Source organism: Arvicola amphibius, chromosome 4, assembly GCF_903992535.2.
Source record: "Arvicola amphibius chromosome 4, mArvAmp1.2, whole genome shotgun sequence".
Classification (NCBI taxonomy): Eukaryota; Metazoa; Chordata; class Mammalia; order Rodentia; family Cricetidae; genus Arvicola; species Arvicola amphibius.
In genome coordinates this window covers 43,277,885-43,300,138 of record NC_052050.1, presented here as the reverse complement: position 1 = coordinate 43,300,138, position 22,254 = coordinate 43,277,885, and the positions used below count along the sequence as shown (strand labels likewise).

Genomic DNA, 22,254 nt, shown 5'->3' with positions numbered 1-22,254 from the left:
TTTGCCGGCCCCGCCCTCCGCCGCCACACTTCCGGCGGGGCCGCGGCCGCAGAGGGGCGCAGGCAGGCGGCGCTGGGGGAAGCGGGAGAGGCTGGGCGCGGCCGGTGGCCGGTGCTGCGGGACCCGCCATAGACCTCCAGGTCACTGCAGACCAGGTGTCTGCTTGTCTGCCTGCGGCGCAATGGGCAATTGCCACACGGTGGGGCCCAACGAGGCACTGGTGGTCTCAGGTGAGGCGACGGTGAGGGCAGGGGAGCGGAGAAGGCCGGCCGAGGGTGCGCGTCCCTAAGTCAGCCCCCGTTGGAGCGGTGTCCCCTACCCCACGGTGTGGCCTCGGGCGCTCTACGGTGGGCTCGGGGCTTCTGATGTGTGTGGGTTCAAGCGCTAGGTCGCGTAGCTCTGGAAAGCAGGTGCCTGACGAGAAGGGCCTGAGGCACGGGACCCTCTTTTCCGGGTGAGGCAGACCCGTTAATTCCGAGCAGGCTGGGGCTTGCCAGGACTTACTGGAAACGCGGGTGCGGCCTCTACAGTTGGGTAACCCAGCTCTGGCCTGTAGAGCTCTAGATTACAAAATACAGCAAGCTCTAGATTTGGCTGGGTGGGGCTGGGTGACTGCAGCATTGCGAACCTTCAAACTGATGTATATTTACTTATGTGGTATATTTGGGATGTCTTAGGAGGCAGCTAAAGACACCTAGGGTCCTGTTGCATGCAAGCTCGCAACTGTAATCTCTTCTCTCCATCAGCACTGATTTTCAGCTCGTATGCAGAATTACTAAGGCTGGCTGCCAAAGGGGGAGGTAGAAGCTCTGAGCCAGGGCTTAACAGCTGCCGTTCTTGGGGAGGTGTAATGAATCCACTGGGCCCTCAATATGGCCTTAGGTGTTGTTTGGATCTCAAAATCAGTCTTTACTGAGACATCCTCACAGTCCCCAACCCGGACCCTGCTCCAGTGGGAGAAATAAGATACCCCATCTCATTGAAGACCAGAAGTCATGGGGTCAGAAGGGAAAGCAGAGAGACCAGCTTTGGCATCCTAAAACCTGGACTTGGCTCCCTCCAGTCTTCATACTTAAAGATGACTTTTGGTGCCATATAATAATTTGAGTGGGTTTGGGTTTCCAGGGTTTTTTTGGGGGAGGGGTTAGTTTGATTTTTGTTGTTTGTTTTTAAGATTTTATTATTTGTAGCTGTGTATTTGTCTATCTGGGGATATGTGCAGGTGAGTGCAGGTGTCCACAGAGGCCCCAGGTGGTGAATTCCCCTGGAGCTGGAGTGACACATGATTATGAGCACCTGACATAGGTACTAGGACTTGAACTTGAGTCCTCTGAAAGAGCAATATGTGCTCTTAACCTTTGAGCCATATCTTAAGCCCTGTGTTTGTTTTTTTGGGGAGAAAGACTTTCTTGGGACCCCTGGCTAGGACTATGTAAACAGGGTTGACTTGGCACTCCAGTGATCTCCCTGCCTCTGACTCCCTACTGATGGAATTACAGGTCTATGCCTCCACTCCCAGCTTGAGTTGTTGTAAGTGGTGCTGGGAACCAAACCCTGGGAACTCAGCTCATGCCAGTCAGTCCCTGTGCCACACTCCTCAGGCCTAGAAGGCTTTTACACATCAGAATCTGGAGCCAAGTAGGTGTTTCAACAGGTGAAGGAGATTGCCCAGACCTGATGATCTGAGTACAATCCCCAGCACTAACGTGTTGGAGGGAAAGAAACAATTACTGCAAGAGGCCTACACACGTATGTACATACACAGACATTCACGAACATACACACACACAAATGTTGAAAATGTTTTTTTTCACTGGGTGTGGTCAAACATGCCTTTAATCCAAGCTCTTGGGAGGCAGAGTCAGGCAGATCTCTACAACAAACCAGGTAGTGGTGTTGTATGCCTTTAATCCCAGCAGTTGGGAGGCAGAGGCAGGTGGATCTTTGAGTTTGAGGCCAGCCTGGTCTACAAATACAAAGTGAGTTCCAGCACAGCCAGGACTGTTACACAGAGAAACCCTATCTCAGAAAGAGAGGGGGGGAGGGAAAGAGGGAAGAAAGAGAGAGAGAGAGAGAAAGAGAGAGAGAGAGAGAGAGAGAGAGAGAGAGAGAGAGAAGCAGAGGCAGGTGGGTCTCTGTGAGTTCGAGGCCAACTGGTCTATACGAGCTAGCTCCAGCACAGGCCCCAAAGCTACAGAGAAACTCTGTCTCGAAAAAGAAAAAAGAAAGAAAGAAAAGAAATTAAACCAGTAGTAATTACATCTATCACTAAATCTTTTTGTTTTTGAGACAGGGTTTCTCTGTGTAGCCCTGGCTGACCTTACTAGAACTAAGAGATCCACCTGTTTCTGCCTCCCAAGTGCTGGGATTAAAGGCACAAAAACCTTTTTTACATGTATGTGTGTTTTACCTGTATGTATATCTGTGCACCACACGGATGCGGTGCCGAAGGACATCAGACAAGGGCATCCCGTCCTCTGGAGCTGGAGATACAGACAGTAGTTGTTAACTATCGTATCGGTGCTGGGAACGAAACCAAGGTCCTCTGCAAGACCAGGACTGCTCTTGGTCCCTGAAGTTCAGAGCCGAGGATACAGCACAGTTGGTAGACTCCTGGCCTAGAATGTAAAGCCCTGGGTTTGACTCCCAACAGTTGTGAGTTAGGAGAATTAGAAGTTCAGAGTCATCCTCAGCTATATGTCAAGTTTAAACCTGGGGCTGGAGAGATGGCTTAGCAGTTAAAAGGGGGATTCAGTGTCCTTTTCTAGCCTCTGTGGGCACCGTATATATGTGGTACACAGACATACTTAACAAGCACAACATTAAAAAAAGGTCCAAAGCCAGCCTGGGCAACATAAAATCCTACCTTAAAAATCTATTTTCATATATTACCTATTTGGTTTTTTTTTTTTTTTTTTTTGCTTTTTGTTAGCCTTTATAATTTTTCTTAGGTATTTAATTTGATGCATTTATGGGCCTTTTATAATGTATCATTAGATATAGTTGGAATATTAAAAGGGTTTGTTAACCAGGCATGGTGTTTCATACCTGTAATCCCAACACTGAGGAGACAGAAGAACTAGTGTCACAAATTCCAGGCCAGTTGGAACCACATAGTAAAACCCTGCCAGCCAGATGGATCTACAGAGGGAGTTCCAGTACAGCCAGGGCTACAGAGAAACCCTGTTGCAAAAAAGCAAAACAACAGACTGCAGAGAAGGCCCGATGGGCAAATGTCTTGCCCCTCACTCCCTGTCCCAGAACTCATGTAAAAACTGGGCGCTGTAGCATATGCTTTTAACTCTAATGCTGGGGAGTGGAGATGGGAGGGTGTGTACCTCCATGGCCAGCTTCAGGTTCAGTGAGAGAGTCTCACGATAGACAGACAGACAGACATACAGATAGGGTGGAAGTGGTGAGGAAAGACATTCCGATCTCAACCTCTGCCCTTCACATGTGCCTGCATGGACAAGTATGTACACACACACACACACACACCTACACCTACAATGGTGCTTGGGCCAAGAATAATCAACTGGGAGATACCTTCCAGGGGAAGAGGCTGCTGGGAGTAGGGGCACCCTGCCAGATTCCAGCTTCCTGTTACTGCCTCTGGGAACCTGGCATGTTGCCCTTGGCTACAGCAAAGCATCTGTGACAGACTGCTCCCAAGGCCAAAGACTAAAAGAAAAAAGTAAAAGTTAGGCATCCACCACCCTGTCCCGTTTGGTCCCCCACAGATACTACCTATTCCCACAGTGTATTGAGAAGTCTCTTAGAACTGGTCAAAGGCAAGCACGTCCCAGCCCTGGCCAGGCCAGAAGATAGATGCAGGAGTTGTGATTTTGGGCTCTCTTCCAATTTTATTTGATCCCGAGATGATTCAGGTTTCAGAGTAACTGTCTGTCCTCAGAGGCCTCTCTTTCAACACACTTGGGGCAAAGACACTCCCTTGAAAAGCAAGTTGACAAGGTGAGCCAACAAATGAACTTACCCCTGGCCATGAGGTCAAGGCCAGACTGAGCTGAAGAGTAAATCCTGTCTCAAAAGAAAAAAAAAAAAAGTATTTAGAGCACTTGCTGCTCCAGGAGGTGCTAGAGTTTGAATCTCAGCACCCACATCAGCCAGCTCACCACTGCCTGTCAATCCAGTTCTAGAAGATATGGCCCCAACTCTGGTCTCTGTGAATGCTGGGCCGTGGTGGTGCACTCCTTTCATCCCAGCACTCAGGAGGCAGAGGCAGGCGGATCTCTGTGAGTTCGAGACCAGCCTAGTCTGCAGAGTGAGTTCCAGGGCAAGGCTCCAAAGCAACACAGAGAACCCTGTTTCAAAAACCAAAATAAATTAAATAAAGAAAAATAAAGCTTGGAAGCCAGGCAGTGGTGGCGCATGCCTTTAGTCCCAGTACTCAGGAGGCAGAGGCAGACGGATCTCTGTAAATTTGAGGCCAGTCTGGCTATAGAGCAAGTTCTAAAACAGCCAGAGATGTTACATAGAAAAACCCTATCTCAAAAAAACAAACAAAAACACCACCAACAACAAAAATTATGCTTTTAGAAGAGTTATATAAATACCCCAAACAAGAGTAGAAGTATACATATAAGTCTAGCAAAAATGACTTTAAGAGACTGGAGAGATGGCTCAGTAGTTAAGAGCACTGACTGCTTTTCCAGAAGACATGGATTTGAAATTCATGCCCTGGCAGTGCTGAAGCACGCATGGGCAGCCCATATATGGCGGTTCTGTTGAACTTGTCCATATAGGGTTGCATGGTCTAATTGATGAGGACAACTGACCAGGTCTCTTCCTCACTCTTCCAGAGGACCTGGGTTCAATTCTCAGCATCCTCATGGTGGTTCACAACTGTCTGTAACTCCAGTTCTTGGGGATGTGACACCCTCACACAGACATTCGTGCAGGCAAAACATCAACACACATAAAATAAAAATAACTTTAAATTTGTATCAATAAACCAAAGTCCATACCAATGTAAACTATTTAAGACTAGTAGTTGCTTTTTTAGTTTAAAAGTAGATTCAATAATCTACCCTTTTATCCTATCATTTCTGTATCATATCCCCCTTTTTTCCTTTAGAAAGAGATCTTTGGATTTAACTCTTTTGTTTAGCTTTTTTTTTTTATAACTAAGACCAACAATAATTTTAACCAACCCCCCCTTAAATGATAATAAACATCCATAGCCCATCTTTTGGGAATGTGGTCATTGTCGTTATGGTTTTGGTTTTCTTTAAAACAAAAAAACAAAACTTTGCTTCCTGCTTTCTGAGGGCTCTGGCATCTTTTGGGGAACCTTGAGAAAATCAGGATAACTGTTACTTCTTGGTTGGAGTATTCTGTGAGGCTGGGTCATCTCAGCCAGCAGCCTCAAGGCTATTCTGGATGCTGGATCACCTGGACCATGTGTTTTTATTGGTGTTTGGTCCCCTTGTTCTGAAAATACGTAAACTTTTTTAACATATCTGCATTAAAACAAGTATAAACTGCATTGTACACAAGTCAGCCAATATGATTTTTGGTTTTATGTTTGAGCAGGTAAAATATACATGATATATCTTGTAGTTCTTTTAAGTTTATTTATGTCTGTATTCAGGATTTCAGGGGGGGTCTTCCTCGATCAAACCTGATCATCTTTAACCTGGGATGAATCTACAGTCTCTTATTTCCTGTAGAAATAAAAGCATAACCTCTCCAAAGCAACATACCTTTAGACTTCCATTTTGAAGTCAAATATTTTTTAAATATGTAAATTGATTTAATCTATTAGTTTCCACAGTCCAGAGTTTCTTAGCAGTTATTGCTTGTTTATTAACAGTTAAAAAATTTAAAGACAGCACAATAATAATTCAGGATCCAGACTATCTTCGTATTTTTAATCTTTACATGGCTTTTTTTCTTTTATATTAGTTTACTCCCATTTTATCCTGGAACTAGCTCTTGTAGATGAGGCTGGCCTCGAACTCCCAGAGACCCACCTGCCTCTGCCTCCCGAGTGCTGGGATTAAAGGCGTGTGCCACCACCGCCTGGCTTGCAGTGTCGTCTTTCAACAGTGCACATTCATCTTGCTTCTCTGCATCCAGCATTCTGTCTACCCCCGAAATCCTGGCTACCGTTTTGTACACCATAGATATATTTCCACCCATGCAGAACATTTCTTGAATGAGAATGTTCCAGCTGTAGTAGAGTGCTTGACTGGCATTTAAAAACTCCACATTCAATCCAACTAAAAAGAAGCAAAAAGCCAACCAGCTTTTTTGATTCCAGAACTTGGTAGGCAGAGGCAAGCAGTCTCTGTGACTTCAGGCCAGCCTGGCCTACATAATGGGACTCTTGTCTTTTAAAAAAAAAAATCCTGCACCAGAAGTAACACACTTGTTTCAGCCACGTACTCTGCCTGGGTTTCCCCAGAGCTGTCTGGTCTGTTTTCTTTTTAATACTTATTTATTCATTATGTATACAATATTCTGTCTGTGTGTATGCCTGCAGGCCAGAAGAGGGCACCAGACCCCCTTGCAGATGGTTGTGAGCCACCATGTGGTTGCTGGGAATTGAACTCAGGACCTTTGGAAGAGCAGGCAATGCTCTTAACCTCTGAGCCATCTCTCCAGCCCCCTGGTCTGTTTTCTTTACCTCAGTATTTTCCTCCTGGAGAAAAGTGGTCTTCGTTTCTGTTCTGTTGTGTCGTTACTGGTGATGGTGGTATTTGAGACAGGTCCTCAGAGACAATAGAACCAGTTACAAAAGACTACTGTGCTGTTGCTCTTGGGAGGCAAGCATCCTTAAGCTTTCATGAAAACCAAATTTCTTTTTCTTTTTTAAACATTTATTCATTTATTATGTACACAGTATTCAGCCTCCATGAATGCTTGCAGGCCAGAAGAGGGCACCAGATCTCATTACAGGTGGGTGTGAGCCACCATGTAGTTGCTGAGAATTGAACTGAGGACCTCTGGAAGAGCAGCTTGTGCTCTTAACCTCTGAGCCATCTCTCCAGCCCCAAACTTTTTTTTCTTAAACCTTCAAAATTTTGTTTTCTTTGATTCCTGTTTCCTGTGTGTTTCTTTGCATGGTAGATTAACTACTGTGCAGCCTTTCCTAGCACGGCCTGGACTTGGTGAGTAGCGGGAGTTCACCGTGAGAATTTCAGCAACTGATTTTTTCATTTCTGAGCAGAGAACATGCAACTTCTGAAGCCTTCCTTCCTCTCACTACTAAAAGCTAGCCTTAGGTTTGAGGCCTCACTTCCCTCCCACAAGGGGAACAAGGTGATCCTGAATGGTCTGGGTTTGGGAGTAGAGCACCAGCCCCCCTGAGATAAATTTGTCAAGCACAGCAAAGTTGTTGCCTGGACTACTAAGACTTTGCCGCATCCGCAGAGGGCTGCTTCTCCATCCCACTCCGTCTGGCTCACAATGATGAGTGAGCCTCATGTTATGATACCACCCCTCAGAGTATACTTTTTTCATGTCTAACCTCCTGTGAGGATTTTAAATTTTTGTTGTATGTGTATGGATGTTTTGCTAACATGTATGTGTATGCATTATGCACCATATGTGTGCCTGGTGCCTGAGAGAGCGTTGGATCTCCTGGGACTGGACTTACTGAGTCAACATGTGGGTGCTGGGAATCAAATCTGGGACCTCTGGAAGAGCAGCCTTAACCATTGAGCCATTTCTTTAATCTCCTATAACATTTTATCTTCAGGCTGGAGAGATGACTCAGCAGTTAAGGGTATTATCTGCTCTTCCAAAGGTCCTGAGTTCAATTCCCAGCAACCACATGGTGCCTCACAACCATCTGTAATGAGGTTTGGTGCCCTCTTCTGGCCTGCAGACACACACAGAGACAGAATATTGTATACACAATAAATAAATAAATAATAAATTTTTAAAAATAAAAATAAAAAAAAAAAAAGAACTAGGTTCTAGGCTGGTTGGTGGTGGCACATGCCTTTAATCCCAGGTTCAGTTCCCAGCACCCACATGACAGTTCATAACTGCCTGGAACTCCAATTTTCACAGAGATATACATGCAGGCAAAACATGAGGGCACATGAAACAAAAATAGAAAAAAAAAAAGCTAAGTCCTACCCTGAAGACAGGGAGAACTTGTATTTATGGGTAATCTCAGCACCTGGCCACCAACAGTAGCTTTTGTCAAATCTCAGAGCAAGTAAAGGCCAGAGTTAAACTGGGTGTGGTGGTACACACACTGTAATCTCAGGATTGGGAAGGCAGAAGCAGGAGGATCAGGGTAGCCTGGGCTACATATACATATATACATAGTAAGCCTGGTTTCAAAATAAAAAACAGAAAGCCAGACTTGGTGGTTCATATCTGTAACCTGTCCTTCAGGAGGCAAAGGCAAGAGGGTCACTGAAAGTTCAAGGCCAGCCTGTGTTGTCCAAGGTCACAGGAGCTCAGTGGGCAAAGGCTGACCACCTGAGTTCAATCCCCAGAACCCTTGGTAGAAGGAGAGAACTGATTTCAACAAGCTGTCCTCTGACCGTCATTTACAGGCTATGGCACACATTCAAGTACACACACAAATAAATGTAATTTAAAAACAATACTTAGTTTGGGAGACCAGCCTGATCTATAGAGTGAGTTCCAAGACAACCAGGGCTACCCAGAGAAACTCTGTCTCTAAGAGAAAAAAAGCAATCAAACAAACAAATAAATAATATGTAAAACAGGCCAGAACTGGGATGGAAGGGAGGTAGACCCAAGAGCTGACTGACCAAAAGTGGTTTGCTTTGCTCCCCAGGGGGCTGTTGCGGTTCCGACTATAAACAGTATGTGTTTGGCGGCTGGGCCTGGGCCTGGTGGTGTATCTCCGACACTCAGAGGTAAGGGCCTAGGGGCTCTGGAATCTGTCCTCCTGGTGGGCAAGGAAGGGATTTCCAGTGGGCCCAACCCATTCATCACATAGCCAGATAGAGCATCTCCCATCCCATTCCATCTGTGGGGAGGAGGCCAGAAATGGGGTCCTCGGGGATACGGGAGGCACACATCAGGAAGATCTGTCCTGTGGTCCTGTCATAGTTGGATTTTTATTGCTGTGATAAACCACCATGACCAAAAGCAACTTGGGGAGGAGGGAAATTCTTCAGCTTCCAACTCTCAGGTCACGCTCCACCACTGAGGAAGTCCTGGCAGGAACTCAGGGGGGGAACCCGGAGGCAGGAAGTAATGCAGAGGCTAAGGAGGAAGAATGCTTACTGACTTGCTCCTCGGGGCTTGCTTAACCATCCAGCACCACCTGCACAGGATGACGACCCCTGTAACGGCCTGGGCCCTCCACATCAATTATCAATGAAGAAAATACCTCGTAGACTTGCCTGCAGGCCAGTCTATGGAGACATTTTCTCAATTAAGATCCCTCTTCCAGGATGTCTAGGTTTGTGTCAAGTTGACAAAAATAACCAGCACAGTTCTCCCCACCCGTCATTTACGAGTGCTCTTTCCATTTGGAAGTGGTCCTGCTTCTTCCCAAGGACTGCAGAGTCAGGCCCAGGCTTGCCAGGCTCACGTCCTCCATCCCAGCCTTCAGGAGGACTGAGGTAAAGGACTGCTGAAAATGTGACACCAGCCTAAGCTGCTGGCTCTAGTCCAGGTTGGCATACACAGAACTATACCGGACATACTGGCACATGCTTATAATCCTCAGCATTTGGGAAGTAAAAACAGGAGAATCAGGAGTTCAAGGCCAGCCTTAGCTACATAATGAGTTTGAGACCAACCTGTGCTGCTTGAAACCCTGTCTCAAAAAAAAAAAAAAAAGTCTCAATTATACACTATTTGAAAGGGGTACAGAGGAAGGAAGCATCTGCTGGAACCTAGTAAGTACATCCTCTCCTGTACAGGCCTTGGGACAATTCCGGCAAGAGCTAGAGTCAATGGATATACAGTCAGATGTGATCTGTAACAGCAGGGGTCTAGGGGTATAAGAATTTCTCCTGGGGCCTGGCAGGACAGTCTGGAATCCTAAGTCAGTCTGGAAAGTCTCCAGACTGAAAAATAAACATGATTATGGCAGAGAAGTTAGCTGCCATAGTGCCCACCATAGTTCTTCCTGCTGGTACCTCTAGAGCTCAGCAGAGGGCCTGATCCAGCCTCCCCTGCCGCATCAGTGCCTACAACCCAGGACCATTCCAGCCACCATCCTTTCCTCATGGTGGAATATGGAGCTGGTATCCCAAGGGGGTAGCGATGGAAATTCCTTCTTAGCTCCCACCAGTCAGCAGAGAGCCCCATGTCTGCATGATGTTGCTGGGACTTGAGGCTCTTGGGTGTCTGCATGTACTAAGGCTGAGGGGTGGGAAGCATGACTTTTTAACATCACTGATTCCCAGTAACCCCCTCCACTCTCCTGTCTTCTCCCTTTACTTTGTTTTTCCTACCTAAGGAATGCTGAGGGACTGACTCTTCTGTCCCAAGGCCATCAGTGCCATAGACAGCCACAGTTTCCACTTCAGAGAGCCCTAGGCACATCTGGCTAGATCAGCTATCCTTCCAGAAGACATGGGAACACCCTCCAGAGACACACACCAGGCCCAGACAGCTGGACTTGCCAGAGATCGGTCCTGTATGGGTAGCCATTGCTGAGGCAATGGCCCTGCATCCTGTTCTCTACATCTCAGGCCTCCTACTCCTAGTTCTTACCTGAGGGAGCAGAGTTCCAAGACAGGAAGGCTAAGCTTCCCTGAAAGCAGGTAGGAAGTGAGAGCTGGATTCAAGTCCAACATGCTCCCTTTGGGTGAGGATTCTTCTCCTGCAGCTTCCTCCGCTCTTCCTCCTTTCTCTGGAGTTAGCCCCTTCTCCAGCCCCTAGCCCACATGTGGGACATCTCCATAGCCGGGTACCTTTATTTCTCTAGCCTGGCAGTCAGAGCAGAGGCTTCTAGCCTAGTATGGTGGCAAACTCAAGAGGCTAGATGCAAAGGTCAACATAGAGTTGGGCTACACAGAGTTCTTGACTAGCAGGCTAGGCTGTAGACTGTCTCAGAAAGACGGGGAGGGGCTGGGAGGGTGGCTCAGTGCTAAAAGAGCACTTGTTGCTCTTGCAGAGGACCCAGGTTCAATTCTCATTACGCACACAGCCGCTCACAACTGTCTGTAACTCTAGTCCCAGGGTTCTGATGCCCTCTTCTGACCTCCTTGGGAACTAGGCACACACATGGTACTCAATCATACATGCGTGCAGGCAGACACTTCTAAACATAAAAATAAAAGTTTTAAAAAGAAAGAAGAGTCAGGCATCTAACAACATCCCTTTTGAAGAACTTTCCAGAGCCAAGATGTATGTGACACCTATAGTGGCAGCCATTCTTCCTCGGGGCTCAGTGAATCCTCTTGCTTTTCTTTGCTGCAACATCCTCTAATCCTGAGGCCCTTATGTGAGCAGCTCTTTCCCCTTTCCTGAGTAATCTTTCCACTTCTGGCATCTGAGCTGCAGCCTCCCTCTCTCCCTTTTTTTTCCTCCCTCCCTCCTTCCTCCTGCTTCCCTCTCTCCTTTCCCAGAAGAGAGCTTTGGTGGGTAGGTTCCTGTCTGAGCCAGGTCAAGGTGTAGTAAACTGGTTTAGTATTTGTCCAGCATGTGCAAGGCCCTAGTTTCATCCCCAGCACTGAAAAAAAATGTAAAAAGTACTCTTAGGCCTAGGGGTACCAGTGTTAAGGGATCAAATGAAGGCAGCATTTGCACATCTGCATGACTAGAACCCCCAGGCTGCAGCTGTGAGAGTAGCCTCACCCAGAGATGAGGTGGGAGTTCTGTGTCGCCTGTCCCTCCCCAGCCTTCCCACCTTACCCACTCACTTCTGCCCCTTTGCTCTCAGCCTCTGCTTTCCCTTCCTTGAGCTTAAGGAATCATTCACACTTTCTATAGCTTGCCTCTGCCTGTACCACTGCCCCACACACATGCACATAGCTGGAGTGAATCACGCAGCCTACACGCACTTTGTTTCCTTTTTCCTTTTCTTTATTTTTGTTTTTGTTTATTTGTTTGTTTGGATGAGATAGGGTTTCTCTGTGTAGCCCTGGCTGTCCTGGAACTCAGAGATGCACTTACTCTACCTCCTAAGTGCTGGAGTGGGATTAAAAGTGTGCACCACCACCGCCCAGCTTCTTTCCCTTACTAATATTCCTTTCTTTGCCCATGCCCAACTTTGGGATTCCAAATTAAATAATTCCATCGTCCCTCATTGATTACTGTGAATATTCCTGCATAACTAGCATAACTGTTCTTTCTTTCCCAGCCTTCTTTGATCCCCCTTCCTGATCAGACATCCCAAATTTTCTTTGATATATCCAATTGCCTTTTTATTTAGGTGGTTTTGTTGTTGTTGTTGTTGTTGTTGTTCTTTCTTTCTTGTTTTTTTGTTTTTTGTTTTTTGTTTTCGAGATAGAGTTTTTCTGTAGTTTTGGAGCCTGTCCTGGAACTAGCTCTTGTAGACCAGGCTGGCCTCGAACTCAGAGATCTGCCTGCCTCTACCTCCCGAGTGCTGGGATTAAAGGCATGCGCCACCACCACCCGGCTTCCAGTTGCCTTTTTAATTGGGATATTAACCCCAACCTTGAGAGTCCATATCCCAAAGAGGATTAAGTATTTGCTGTGGCGTATTAATTCCCAGAGTGGCCACCTCATCCTGACTTCTGGAAACAGATTGTCCTATGTTAGGAGGGTGGAGATAAGGCTATGTTCCTCAGATCATGGGAAAGTGACATTGTTGCAAGTCGGGTGCCCTCTACATAGGCCCTCTGACTTCTGACCCTGGGCTCTGGACACTAACAGACCTCTTCCCCAGCCGAGCAGCTTCTCCTTGAAAAGGGGAAGGGGAGAAGACCCGACTAGAAGCCTCAGGTCACCAAGGGGGTGGCTGTGTTCTCCTGCAGCCTTAGACTGAGATGGCGGGGGGGTGGGGGGTGGAAATACAGAGAGCACCACATCATGCCCCAGGTGTCAGGCACCCGTGCTGATCTGGTAACCACTGTGTGTGTTTACTGTGTCCCTTCCTACCCTTCCTGTCCCTACCTTGCCCTACCCCCTGGCTGCTCCTCAGACTGTCTCTGGAGGTTATGACCATCCTGTGTCGCTGTGAGAATATTGAGACGTCGGAGGGGGTCCCGCTATTCGTAACAGGGGTTGCACAGGTAATAACTCACCTGTTTCCTCCTCTATATCTAACCTTCTCTTCCTGCCCTGCGGGGCCTGGCAGGCAGAAACTGGATGGACTCTCCTCCTGAGAGTGTGCCTCCCTCCTCACTCTTCTCTCTGCTGCTTCTAATGCCAGGGTAAATTCAGGTAGATCCCCAGATTCCTTGCCTTTGCCCCTTAAGGCTAACAAATAGAGAACATTCAAGGGGTTCCACAAGTTCTGCCAGGTCACCCACTGGGTGTCTTTCCTTGGCTGGTCTGCTGAGCAGCTCCAAGAGCTTCTCTCTGTGATGTGCAGATTCCCACCTTCCTTGCTTCATGTGTCAGCTCTCTGATTTGCATCTTCTTAGTTTCAGGAACTGGGAATGAGGCAGTGGACATCAGAAGCCCCTACCAGCTGTTGCTAGTAGCTCCCCAGGCTGGAGAGATTTAAACAGTATCTTGCCCTTCCCTTTCCTCAATACTAAGCTGCCCTGCAGCCTTCTCAGGCAAAAACCCAGCATCCCCACTTTGTTCCTTACGCATCCCACCAGCTCTAGCTAGTGAAAAGGGACATCCTCACTCATTAGCCTTTGCACCCAAGAGAAAGAAAGGCAGGCTTCATTCAGTACAGAGGCCCAAGAAGTGTCTCGGAATACCTTGTGTGGCATGAATAGTGTCCAAGCTTCCCTCAGCAATCACAATTCCTTCTATTCCAGCACTATACTTGAGACCTCTGACAATGCCTAGGTACCTTTCAAACTTAGCTAAATGAAGACATGGGGAGTCAGATTGGGGTACAACAGCTCTTTCTAGGGTTAATATGCTAGTATAACCCCAGCCTGCATTTTTCTTGTGACCTGCAATATTAAAAGGTGTCCTTCAAGTCATAACCTTCCCTGGCAAGGGGCAAGTGTAGAGTTTTTATACATTGGCCTAGCTGTGGGCATACCCTCAGCATGCCTGCCCAATAGGCAGAGCTTTCTAGATAGCCTCCTGAGGCATCCTGATGTACTGAGTAGACCCAGGAGGAGGTAGAGACCCCTGGGGAACGTTCAGATGGCACCCATGCACAGCCTCCCTGACAGTCTGAAGTCCCTGCCCCTGCTTTCTATCCTAGAACACACACTGCTATAGCCCTAGGCTTTCCTGTCCCCATCAGCCCCAGAGCGCCACAGCCACTTTTCTTGCTTGATTTTCCTATCAGTTCAAGGCAGGATGATGAATATAAACATACGTACACATATGTCACCCACTTACCTGCTTCCCCTGGAGCTACTTGCTCCTACCTTGCCCTCTCTCCCATGATCTTTGCACACACAGCCAGCTACATACCTCTGAAGACTCCTTTTTACTGGGACCTTCGGTGTCTCCCAGCTGGAGCAGTGAGGTACTGGTTTCTTCCACACCCCAAGCCCTGGGCCCCCGGACCCATGCCCCTGTTTTGCATTTCTTGGCAGGATTTCCCTAGAGATTATGACGTTGCAGCCCCGCTGTGAGGACGTAGAGACGGCCGAGGGGGTAGCTTTAACTGTGACGGGTGTCGCCCAGGTATAGTAACTCAGCAGCCCCACGCATGTCCATTGAGGTGCCTCGTCCCCGTTCTGGGGTTTGGGGGGAGGAGGAGGAGAGGACACCAACCAGGGGATGTCTCTCCAGAACTCCTGTCACCTCCACAACAGGATCATCAGCATTGAAACATGCCCACTTGGCCTGCTTGGCCACCTAGCAAAACTAACAGACATTCTTCTCTCCTCAGTGGCCCTGTCAAGGCAAAACCAGTGTCAAGGGCTCCTGTCTCACTAACCCACCCTTATTTTTTTACAGGCATAGGACACAACGGACCCCAGGGTTCAGGGCTCCTTTGTTCCCTGGGTGCCCAGAGGAAGAAATTCTGTGAGGCAGAGGCGTTCTGGCCTCTAGGCATTCTGGGAGCTGCTTATCTACCTCAGCTGGGGCCTGGAAGGGGTGTCCCACCCTAACACACACTCAGCTTCACAGGGCAGTGAGGTTCTCTGCTTGTTATTGTCTCTGATGAGGGAGTTGGCAGAACTGGAGAGGCAATGACACTCATGTACACCCTGAGGACCTGTCTCCTGCCCTGTCTAGGCTCTTTCCAACTCCATTTGTCTGTCTGTGTCCCTATTGCTCACTCTCCTTTTCATACTCGCTGCCCCTAAGCCTGGGGGTTTTGCCAGCTGCAGAGGAAGAGCAGGCTGGTGTGTGAACAGTGGGCTGGAGGGGTGGGAAGATGAGCCCCAAAGGCGTGGGAGAGGCCAGATCAGGACCTGGGACCACCAGTGGAGATTGAATGTCAGTATGAGAGTTCCTTGTGCTGCAGCCATCCCTCCAGGGGTATCAGAAGCCCCTTTGCAGGCCCAGGCCCGGAAGTCTGACAATGAGGGGTGAAGCACAGCGGACAGCCAGCCTCTGCTTCTCAGGGCGTGGGCCGCCACCGCCCTGCAGCTCACGTCAGTGTCTATGTCCTTGGCAGGTGAAGATCATGACAGAGAAGGAGCTCCTAGCCGTGGCCTGTGAACAGTTCCTGGGCAAGAATGTGCAGGACATTAAGAACGTTGTCTTACAGACCCTGGAAGGGCATCTACGCTCCATCCTTGGTGAGGCCCTGCCCAGCCTCTGAGCCAGGTCCAGGAACATGTGCATGGCTGGGCCGGGAGCCTGTCCCACTGAGGTTTGAGCTAAAACGTTTTCTAAGTTTTAATTTCAAAACTCAAGGTGAGGGGCTGGAGAGATGGCTCAGAGGTTAAGAGCATTGCCTGCTCTTCCAAAGGTCCTGAGTTCAATTCCCAGCAACCACATGGTGGCTCACAACCATCTGTAATGAGGTCTGGTGTCCTCTGCTGGCCTGCAGACATACACACAGACAGAATATTGTATAAATAAATAAATAAATATTTAAAAAAAAAAAAACTCAAGGTGAACTGAAGGTATAGTTCAGTGATAAAGCTTAGCATGCAAAAGGCCCAGTGTTTGACCTCCAGCACTAAAAGGAAAAAAAAAAAGGCTTGGGGAAGTAGTTCCATTGGTAAAGTGCTTGTCTGCAAGCAAGAGGACCTGAGTTCAATTTTCAGAACTCAAGATTTTTTGAAAAGCCACCGCATGCTGGGAGTGGTGGCGCACGCCTTCAATTCCAGCACTTTAAAGGCAGAGGCAGCTGGATCTCTGTGAGGTCAAGACTGGTATACATAGTGCGAGGCTAGCCAGGGACTCTGCAGACAGACTCTGTCTCAAAAAAATTAAAATAAAATTTAAAAAGCCACCATTGTCAATTGGTGGTGGTGCACACCTTTAATTTAAATAGATATTTTTTTTTGGTTTTTCAAGACAGGGTTTCTCTGCAGCTTTTTTAGGCCTGTCCTGGAACTAGCTCTTGGAGACCAGGCTGGCCTCGAATTCACAGAGATCCACCTGCCGCTGCCTCCCAAGTGCTGGGATTAAAGTCGTGCGCCACCACCACTCAGTGAGGCAGGTAGATCTTGAGTTCAAGACCAGCCTGGTTTACAGAGTGAATTCCAGGACAGCCAGGGCTATACAGAAAAACCCTGTCTTGAAAAACAAAAAGAAAATCCTCTATAAGAGAACCTGTCTCAAAAAACAAGGTGGACTGTGTCTGAGGAATGATAAGGTTGACCTCTTGCCTTTTCAGGCACCTATACACAGGCATGTGCATCCACACACATACAAATACACACAAACTAATACTAATAAAAATTTTAGGGGCTGGGGGCTGGAGAGATGGCTCAGTGGTTAGGAGCATTGCCTGCTCTTCCAAAGGTCCTGAGTTCAATTCCCGGCAACCATATGGTGGCTCACAACCATCTGTAATGAGGTCTGGTGCCCTCTTCTGGCCTGCAGACATACACACAGACAGAATATTGTATACATAATAAATAAATATTTTTTTTAAAAAAATTTAGGGTCTGGAGAGATGGCTCAGTGATTAAAAGCACTGGTTACTCGTCCAGAGGACCTGGGTTCAATTCCTAGCACCCACATGGAACTCCAGTTCCAGGGGTCTGACACCCTCACACAGATATACACGCAGGCAAAACACCAATGCACACAAAATAAAAATAAGCAAATCGTTTAAAGTTTAAATTAAATGCACATAAAAATAAATTCATTTCATTTCTGAGAATTTTTTTAGCCCAGCAGTGGTGGTACACACCTTTAATCCCAGCACTCAAGAGGCAGAGGCAGGCAGATCTTTGTGAGTTCAAGACCAACCTGATCTATAGAGTGAGTTCCAGGACAGCCAGGGCTACACAGAGAAACCCTGTCTCAAAAAAACAAAAAAACAAAAAAAAAAAAGAAAGAAAAAAGGTTTTTTTGTTTGTTTGTTTGCTTGCTTTTAATGGGAACTTGAAGAGGAAGGTATTGAAGTGGCAGGTGGCAGCCTGCTTGGATGTCTAGTACTGGTACTGCTTGGGACACATTTGCTCATTCACCCTGCTTCACAAGGAAGCGCAGGGTTAGACTCCTGAAGAGGACCGCAGGAAAATCCAGCTCGCACTGCTTGACCCTTACATGCACCCAGGCTTGCCCTCAGATGCTTCCTGTGCTCTCAGCTGGCTAGCCCCTGGAGATTGGTTTATGCTCCTTCTGTCCCTCAGGAACTCTGACTGTGGAACAGATTTATCAGGACCGAGACCAGTTTGCCAAGCTGGTACGGGAAGTGGCAGCTCCTGATGTTGGTCGTATGGGTATCGAAATCCTCAGCTTCACCATCAAGGTGAGGTGTAATAGGAAGCCTGTACCCTCTGTCCACCCGGAGATGGGTACCTGTAGGAGCGGCACCCCCTGAACTGGAGACTGTTCCCTGGGACAACTATACCTCCTTCCTTTCTTAGGACGTTTATGACAAAGTAGACTATCTGAGCTCCCTGGGCAAGACACAGACGGCTGTGGTGCAGAGAGATGCAGACATTGGTGTGGCAGAGGCAGAACGGGACGCAGGCATCCGGGTATGCAGGGTTTTCCTCTCATGCCTCAGGCCCGGGAGGGAGTGCGGGGTTGATGGCTCTGTGGTCCCTCTGCTAATTCTCACCACCACCCTTGCTACTCCAGGAAGCTGAGTGCAAGAAGGAGATGCTAGATGTGAAGTTCATGGCCGACACCAAGATTGCTGACTCCAAGAGAGCCTTTGAGCTGCAGAAGTCAGCCTTCAGTGAAGAGGTGAACATCAAGGTGAGACCGAGGACCCCAGGTACCGGGCGGCACGGGACTCGCTATGCGGTTCACCCCCTCATGTGCCACTCTTCCTGCTACAGACGGCTGAGGCCCAGTTGGCCTATGAGCTGCAAGGGGCCCGAGAGCAGCAGAAGATCCGGCAGGAAGAGATTGAGATTGAGGTAGTTCAGCGCAAGAAGCAGATCGCCGTGGAGACCCAGGAGATTCTCCGCACTGACAAGGAGCTCATCGCCACAGTGCGCCGCCCTGCGGAGGCGGAGGCCCATCGCATCCAGCAGATTGCCGAGGGTGAAAAGTGAGAGCCTGGGCCCGGAAGACTCATGAGGCTGCTTTGCCTCCCCCCACACACACCGTGCTCCACGTGCTCCCAGCACGGCTTGGAAGCTACACTATCCCCTTGCCCTAGTCTGTTCCTTTGTGAAGCAGATAAGCTCCCAAGCCAGTTGTCTGGAAGACTCTCTAAGAGTCCAGAGTGCCTGGGATTGTGGTTAGCACAAAGGGCCTCCTTGTCAGACCTTCCTCGCAGCTGGGAGCTGGTGGTTTGTGTCCCACAAGAGCTAGCAGGACAGGGCATCCCCTTCAGATGTCTCCCATCCCTAACAGCCACCAGAACAGAGAGCTAGAGGGTGTACTGGGCCCAGGTAAGGTTGGAGGGAACCCCAGCATCTCTTAGCTAACTGATCTGCATGACCTGGGCTCCCTCAGGGTGAAGCAAGTCCTGTTGGCACAAGCAGAAGCTGAGAAGATTCGTAAAATTGGAGAGGCAGAAGCAGCAGTCATTGAGGCAATGGGCAAGGCAGAGGCCGAGCGAATGAAGCTCAAGGCTGAGGCCTACCAGAAGTATGGGGATGCAGCCAAGATGGCCTTGGTGTTGGAGGCCCTGCCCCAGGTGAGGTTCCCTCCCACGCAAGTTTGCACTCAAAGTTCTAGTCTCCTTGCTTGACCATTGGGCAAGTGGCAGGATTTCTCTGGACCCAGTTGGTAACATCCACACACTGCTGGAGGCTGTGATGAAAACACTCAGCAGGCCCAGGCTATCTGACCCATGGACCTCTGGCCGTCCCTTGCTGTCTGGGTTGCTTTGGGAGTGAGTGGCATGGAGAAGAGAAGTGCGGGACAGGACGGGACAGAGTGGCACTCTGTCTAAACCTCCTAACACCCACCTCCTAGATTGCTGCCAAAATCTCCGCCCCCCTGGCCAAAGTTGATGAGATTGTAGTTCTCAGTGGGGACAACAGCAAGGTGACATCAGAAGTGAACCGGCTGCTAGCAGAACTGCCTGCCTCTGTGCACGCCCTCACCGGTGTGGACCTGTCAAAGGTGTGTACCTGTCTGTGGTGGGAATCCCTAGCCGGCCCTGGACTGCACAGCCCTCATTCCGGCCTTCCTCCTTGCAGATACCCTTGATCAGGAATGCCACCGGAGCGCAGGTGTGAGGCTCCTGCAGACTCACGCTCTTCGGCAGCTGCAGCCCCGCGGCACCTGTTTCAACATCACAGGGACAACGAGAACGCTACTGACTCTGGTGCCTTATTTTGTAGGGACCAGAAGTGCAGCATGTTCAGGCCATCTCTGACTATCCTCCCTCCTCTCCTGTTAGCCTTTTCTTCCTCTCCTTCACACCCTCACATAACTGCCACATTCATCTAGTGTGTTTCTCTTCTGCCATATGTGCCTCTTCCTCTGGCTGTTTCTCTCCTCCTTTCTTCCCATCTTCACACACACATGAAGCTGAAGTTGAAGTTGTTTATTGCAGTCACTGTCTGTCTGTGAGGAGTGGCCCCACTGCTCCTCAGAATCCTGGTGCCTTCAAGCTCTCCACGTATCTGTCTGTCTTCCCTTGTCCTGGCAGAGCCGAGCACGGGTACAAGGGTTCTGGGCAGGACACCCACTCGGCTCTCTCCTGGTCTGAACATCTAGCCCTAAACTCTGTTACAGGAAGCTCATGATCCACACACTCTTGCCTTTTGAGGCCTGAGTGGCCATGGCCTTTTGGGCCTAGAGTAATGCCCTTCACACATACCCAGGCCCAGGCCTGCTGTTATGCCTGCCCCTCTCCCCTGTGCCCCAGAGGCACCAAGGCAAGGCCTCCTGTCTATAGCAGCTTCCTCGGTTTACTACTGCCTCAGGATGCCTCAGGGACATCCCCTTCATTGGCTTGTCCTTGATTGGTAGGGTGGGTCTTAGTCCAACTCTAAGTCTTTCTGGGGTCAATATCTAGCTCTGTTGGGGTCAGGAAAGGTTATAGATCTTCCCGCTAGTGCTGTGCTGTCCTGGGCATGGGGTTCTCCCAGGGGGCAAGGCTGTGCCAACTGTAAGAGAATCAAGTGCTGTAGACTGGCCAAACCTCACTCTATGCCATTTTCTTCTTGGCCAGCATGATGGGGTCCTAGCCATGGGAAGCAGCTAAATCTTCTGTATCTTTGCACTATTGATGGCAGAAGAGCCCAAGGCCTAAGTATCCTAGTAGGGGTGCAAGGGTGTCCCATGGTCCCTGGCCCCACCCCTGGCCCTGCCCCAGCCTGGGTAGCTGTTCTGCATGTGAATGCTGCATGTCTGGTCTGGGGTTTGGATGTTGCACTGCCCCACTGCCTGTCCCCCTCTGGTGAAAATAAAGATCTCTTATGCCCACACCTTTCATTGTGTGTGTGTGTTTTGTTTGGTTTTGGGGGTTTGTTTTTGGTTTGGTTTTATTTTGGTTTTTCAAGACAGGGTTTCTCTGTGTAACAGTCCTAGCTGTCCTGGCTCTTGTAAATCAGGCTGGCCTGTCTCTGCCTCCCGAGTACTGGGATTAAAGGCCTGTACCACCACCACCTACCTCATTGTGTATTTTATGAGGAGAGAGAATAGGAACCAAGAGCCAACTGGGTCCCCCACATAAGCACTTCAGCATCAGGGTTGCTCTTTCCTACCCTAGCCACTGGGAGGCACCAATCTACTGGCCTTGCCTTCATAGAGACAGGCCTTGTCACTGAGGAGAGGGTGGAGCAAGTAACAGGCCCTCTGCCAGACCTAGTCCCACTCAGCAATGGAGCCCAGTTCTCAGACTTAAGAGCATGAACTTGGTACTGGAGAGATGGCTCAGAGGTTAAGAGCTCTGGCTGCTCTTCCAGGGGTCCTGAGTTCAATTCCCAGCAATCACATGGTGGCTCACAACCATCTGTAGTGGGATCTGATACCCTCTTCTGACATAGAGGCATACATCCAGATAGAGCACTTGTATACATTAAATAAGTAAATAAATCTAAAGAAACAAAGGAGCATGAGCTCTGGTAGGGCTGCTTGTATTTTAACTTAAATTTTAGTTCTGTTGTTGGTAAATAACTTAATCTTCCCAGGCTAATTTACTGCTATTTGTGAGGGGGTTGTTTGTTTGTTTGTTTGTTTGTTTGTTTGGAGACAGGGTCTCATGTAGTCCAGGCTGGTTTCAAACTTGCTATGTAATCAAGTCTTGTCTGAGCTCCAGTTCCTTCTGCGTTTACCTTCCAAGTACTGGAATTGCAGGCATATGCCACCACATCCAACAAGATTCTTTTTTAATTAATTAATTTATTATGTATACAGTGTTCTGCCTGCAGGCCAGAAGAGAACACCAGATCTCACTACAGACAGTTATGAGCCACCACGTGGGTGCTGGGAATTGATCTTGGGACCTTTGGAAGATCAGCCAGTGCTTTTAACCTCTGAGCCATCTCTCCAGCCAATGTAAAAACAAGAATGGGGCTAGGGAGATAATTCGGTGGAAGCATGGGGACCTGAATTTAGATCCCCAGTGCCCACATAAAAAATAGTGTAGCCAGTCAGGCTATGAGGGTGCACGCCTTTAATCCCAGCACTTGGGAGGCAGAGGCAGGTGGATCTCTGAGTTCGAGGCCAGCCTGGTCTACAAGA

General features: G+C 48.6%; 1 protein-coding gene across 2 annotated transcripts; it reads left to right on the top strand.

Annotated features, from left to right (window-relative positions):
• The first annotated feature begins 28 nt into the window (after positions 1-28).
• Flot2 (flotillin 2) lies at positions 29-20,996 on the top strand. Of its 2 annotated transcripts, none has more exons than XM_038326096.2 (11): positions 29-230; positions 8,786-8,867; positions 14,613-14,703; positions 15,647-15,770; positions 17,787-17,905; positions 18,024-18,137; positions 18,241-18,360; positions 18,444-18,658; positions 19,069-19,252; positions 19,534-19,683; positions 19,761-20,996. In XM_038326096.2, the coding sequence occupies exons 1-11, from the start codon at positions 182-184 to the stop codon at positions 19,797-19,799; spliced, it is 1,287 nt and encodes a 428-aa protein (XP_038182024.1). In that variant the 5' UTR covers positions 29-181; the 3' UTR covers positions 19,800-20,996. The 2 variants fall into 2 exon arrangements, with proteins under 2 accessions (XP_038182024.1, XP_038182025.1); XM_038326097.2 differs by lacking the exon at positions 14,613-14,703 and adding an exon at positions 13,079-13,169.
• The last annotated feature ends 1,258 nt before the right edge of the window (positions 20,997-22,254 follow it).

What these genes read in the sequence shown, in the direction of transcription:
- Flot2 (XM_038326096.2), top strand. Translation starts at nt 182, where the DNA reads ATGGGCAATTGCCACACGGTGGGGCCCAACGAGGCACTGGTGGTCTCA. An exon ending in AACGGGACGCAGGCATCCGG is followed by an intron (nt 18,138 to 18,240) that starts GTATGCAGGGTT and finishes TTGCTACTCCAG; the next exon opens with GAAGCTGAGTGCAAGAAGGA. An exon ending in CCGGTGTGGACCTGTCAAAG is followed by an intron (nt 19,684 to 19,760) that starts GTGTGTACCTGT and finishes TCCTCCTTGCAG; the next exon opens with ATACCCTTGATCAGGAATGC.